This window comes from Grammomys surdaster, unplaced genomic scaffold (genome assembly GCF_004785775.1).
Source record: "Grammomys surdaster isolate TR1022 unplaced genomic scaffold, NIH_TR_1.0 435, whole genome shotgun sequence".
Taxonomy (NCBI): Eukaryota; Metazoa; Chordata; class Mammalia; order Rodentia; family Muridae; genus Grammomys; species Grammomys surdaster.
This window is the reverse complement of record NW_021604854.1, coordinates 28,349-32,940: the sequence shown is the minus strand read 5'-3', so window position 1 is coordinate 32,940 and position 4,592 is coordinate 28,349. Positions and strand designations below refer to the sequence as shown.

The 4,592-nt window shown below is 48.7% G+C and overlaps 1 protein-coding gene across 1 annotated transcript in view; it reads right to left on the bottom strand.

Annotated features, from left to right (window-relative positions):
• Positions 1 to 4,592, bottom strand: part of Anhx (anomalous homeobox) — a gene marked incomplete at its 3' end in the record, with an annotated part of 10,889 nt that overhangs the window by 2,140 nt on the left and 4,157 nt on the right. The window contains exons 2-3 of the mRNA XM_028781431.1: positions 3,151 to 3,278; positions 616 to 739 (exon numbers count right to left, since the gene is read on the bottom strand). Of these exons, the coding sequence (XP_028637264.1) occupies positions 616 to 739; positions 3,151 to 3,278 (252 nt within the window). The remainder of the gene's footprint in view (positions 1 to 615; positions 740 to 3,150; positions 3,279 to 4,592) is intronic.

Genomic DNA, 4,592 nt, shown 5'->3' with positions numbered 1-4,592 from the left:
ACACACACACACACACACACACACACACACACACACACACACACTGCAGACTGTCCAGTCAGGACCTGCTGACATTCTTGAAGACCCAAGGCCCTATTAAAGGGAAAAGGCCAGGTTGAATCTACCTTGAGCCCTTGGATCAGTGTCTCCACTGTCTTTAACAAATGTCCCTTCTCTGCTACACTGTGACTTTCAGTTTGGATCACACAACAAAGGACTGGGGAGCATCTGGGAATTGACCAGGTTGGAAGTGTGCATATCCTCATGAGAAAAATCAAGCCTCACAGAGATGTTGGCAATATGAGGGTGGGGGCAAAGAGAACGAGGGAGGGGTCTGTGGAGGAAGGCCAGTGAGGCCAGAAGAAGACCCAGAGATCTCAAGAAGTTACATCACAGAGGGGGAGCCACCTAAAAGGAGTGGGGCCCTGTCTGGGAAGAAGACGATGAGGCTCCCTGGGGAAGAGGGGAGAGAAGCCTGCTGAGAGGAGGTAGGGAGAGCTTCCTAGGAAAAAGACAGAAGAGTTACTCAGGAGGAGGTAGGGCGACTGGATTTATGGGTGAGGAAGTCTCTGGAGGAGTAGGAGAGGAGCCACCTAGAGTGGGTGCTGTCCTTACCAACTGGGCCTTCTTGGGATAAGCAGTCACACCTCTGGCAAAGTCCTGCAGACAGCTCCGAATCTCTGGGAGAAAGTTCCGGCTCTTAGGACCCTCAGGGCAGAAGGTAAGGGGTGGTGGATTCCTGTATAAGGGTGGGGAGGAGGATTTATATAGCACAGCTTCCACCATCTCAGGGCCTGGGACTTCTCAGCAGAAGAATTCTGATCAGCATTCTTCAGTCCACCGATGCACCTCAGTCCCAGTCACCTAGGGTGGCCTGGTTCCTACTTTCTGGGATGGCAGCTGACAGTCTACTATTCTCTGATCTCAGCCAGTGAGTGAGCACAGGCTTCCCCATGGCCAGACCAGAACAGGCACCATCTCGCGCTCTGCTTCTATCAGGCTTATTAACACTATTCCACACCATCTGCCTCTCTCATTACAGGCCGTCCCCATGAACTGGTAAAGCTAGGAATCTCTTCCCTTACACAGGAATCCCTCTAGTTGTCCCTCCTGGCTTGGTCCCTAGCAGCACAACTTCTCAGAGAATGACCAATATCATAACTTCAACCTTCTGTGTGTGTGTGCATGTGTGCCTGTGCGTGCATGTGTGTGTGTGTGTGTGTGTGTGTGTGCACAAGTGTGTATGCATGTGTGTGTGAGCTGCTGGTTTCCACTTGGCCCATCTCACTCATCCTCTGGAATCAGTTTCTCAGTCTCCACTCCTCTTGCTGCCCCTCCTGTTTTGGGAAGCCCCTGCAACATGCAGGAGGCCCATAGAATTGTTTATCTCTCTGATCTCCATACATCACAGGAATTCCAGGATGGCTGAAGGGACCGGGTAGCTATCATTCTCTTCTGTCCGGACTGATTTTTCCTGCTCTTCCTTTTGTATTTCTTCATAAAGGACACATGACACGTGTAGACGCCACCTTTCTGAGGAATAGATGGCATATAGCTATGACATATGTGTGCCATGCAAGTACGTAAGAGCACCATCTCATCTAACACATCCCAAACAGAATCCCCCTGTGAGCCCATAGCTTCCTCCTGCCGAGGCACAGGCAGAACATTGTGCCCTGGGCCTGGGGGTTCATATTTAGTAGGGAGCTCCTCCTGCCTAGACTTCAGCCCTGGGTCACAGCTCAACTTCAGAACACTGCAAGTCTGGCCAGTATAGTTACAGCAAAGCCAATGTTCTGGTCTCTGCCCACACCTTCCAGTGGTTGCTTTTCAAGTGTCTCAGGAGGCCCTGGCATGGGGGATGTAAACCAAGGACCACCTTTTCCTATGGTTACAGCCTGAGAACCCATCTAGATTTGGGAAGGGCTAGATGCTAAAACTCTTGCGGTGTCTGCTGTCTATTCCAGGACAGCAGGCACCTTTCAATCTCTGGCTTGCATCTTCCAGCTAGAAAATTTTGTCTTTGAAGTTTCCCCACTCTCATCCAAGGCCTCCAGGATTGTACTGATCATATGTTCATGTGTAGCCCCTTCCCAACAGCAAAGACCTGATCTGGCTCAGTTCTCTCACTGTTGGAATAGCCCCACATGAGGAAATCCACTTTATTTCTTCTCCACTCTCCCTGGAACCTATCCCTTGGTCAGCTGCAGAAAACAAGGCCTATTCTATGCCCACCACCTACAAGCATCCAGCACAGTGAGAACACTTCACAAATATAGGGACATGACAGTGTCACAGCTCCACTGCACTCTGATTGGCCATAAGCCTCTGGGATGATGTGGTCATGTATCCTGTCAAAAGGCTGATTATCCAGGGAGCTTCTAAGGACAAGTCTCAGAGTATCAATATTTGGCAGACAATCTGATAAAAAAATAAAACAAAGCAATCACAATAACAAAACCGACTTCTTCCTGCAGTGAGTGGGCTCTGTCCCTCAGCAAGCCTGCCTTACTCCAAATGTAAAAGTCCTCAGCCCTCTGTCTCTGGTGCGAGGCTTTGGATGAAGAGCAAAGGCTTCACTATCTCAGTGTCTAGGGAACCCTGGCACTCTAACACACACACACACACACACACACACACACACACACACACACACACACACACAGAGAAATTCCACCTCAAGCAGCTGTTTTATCTGCTCCATGCCAGCTTTGTCCTCCATGAATGATAAAGGTGAGACTAATATTAATTACATTCTCTTCTTCCAGTCCCCAGGGGCTAACATGATGCCTAGGGCATGAGGAGTACATGATGTGAGAAGCAGAAGAGTAAAACTCAATTAGTTGCCCTACTCTCACTATCTCCATCCACAGGGTCTATGTCTAGTGATGAAGAGAAGTCAAGACAGTCTGGATGCCAGAACTGCATATGGTCATGTACTTCCAGCCTTCACAACACTCCGGTGTCAGGCTGGTGGAGGGAACACACACCAGGATGTGACAAACATGGGAGCCCTGGTGTACATTACATTGTAATAGATGCTGCAAAGGTGACTTTCTGTCATTGTTTCCTCAGACCCTTGGGGTTTGGATGGCACATTCCTCCCCTGGAAGTCCCATGGAGCCTGCACACAGGAAAGTCAGCAAGTACCTCTTCCTGCAGCGAAACCTCTGTGCTGCAGTCAGTTCAGTGACACCCAGCCTCCTCATGGTCAGTTGGTAGTGGATGTCATTCCAGAGTTCTACCAGCTCCTGGCTGCCTCCTGGCACGTGACACACCTGTAGGAAAAACCTGCTGAAACCCAGTCACCTCTATGCTCCCAGGAGTGGGTGACTATCTGTCATCCACACCCTCCCAGCCTTTGGGAAGGCAATCATCTGGGTTTGCGAACCCCCAATAGCAGCCAAACATAAAAGTTCTCCAGTACCAGCAGGACCCAAGGATGTGACACCCTGGGCCAGACAATCAGCCACAGTTCATGGCAAGCTTAATGCTAGCCACGAATAGACCAGAGGCCTGGTTTCTGATCTTAAGCCGTTAGACCCTCCAAAACAATAAGTAAACCACTACTCTACTCAACAGCCCAGTACTGAGTATAAGGCATGACATCTTCACCATGCCTTGTTCTCCTTATCTGGACCTAGGCAGAAACTCCTTCAGTGAAATTCTGGTCCAAATTCAGGGACTCTAATCACAAATGCTACTAACTGCCAATCTGTAGTCTCCTCAGACCAACCATGTAGTCCCTCACTGTTTCCTACATTCTTACTGAATGTTTGTGTATTATCATTCATCACAGCCTGGCCTACAAACTCACCGCTGTCTTTCCTCAACCTCCTGAGTTTTGAGATTATAGATATGTACCTCTATGTTAAGCTTCAGGTCTGGTGTCCATGTAGAATGTGTCACCACATCTGTTGTGTGACATTTTCCTCTCAGATTAAAACATCTCATTCCCCCAGGGGATCTCCTTAAGCAGGGAAACAAAGAACTGACAAAATATTAGCTTCAGGGCACCCTGAATCTGACCAGATTCACTAAAGCCCCTCAATCCAGAGTTAGCAGAGCACAGCTGCCAAGAAGACCCCAAGCACACACAGTAGAGCCAAGATGCAAAGAACATTCCTAGCTAAGCAAGACTCCAAAGAAGACTGAGACCAGAGTAGCTGCGCAGAAAGACAAGAATCCAGTCAAGATGCTTGGAAGATGTTTAGCCCAACTGAGGCACACAGAAATGAAACCCTCTAACCTTGTGAGTGGCCTGTATTTATAGGCTTAAAAGCCTATAGGGCACAGCTTATAGGCTGTGCAGTGTGTTCGAGCCTCCCTGCTTCTGTTTGCTATCTCATATGCTGGTGGATGGGAAGATTGGTGATGCACTTGTCTGTATCATTTGTACTTCTGTAAGTAATCCCTCACTCACAGTCCTGTTAATAACCACAAGAGAACTCACTGGTTCACTATCTAGAATTTTCTAGCATCCATACTTTGATCTGTCATGAGTTCCCTTTCTGGGGTGATTAGACAAAAGTGTTTTGTCCCCTCTGTGTGTGTGTGTGTGTGTGTGTGTGTGTGTGTGTGTGTGTGTGTGT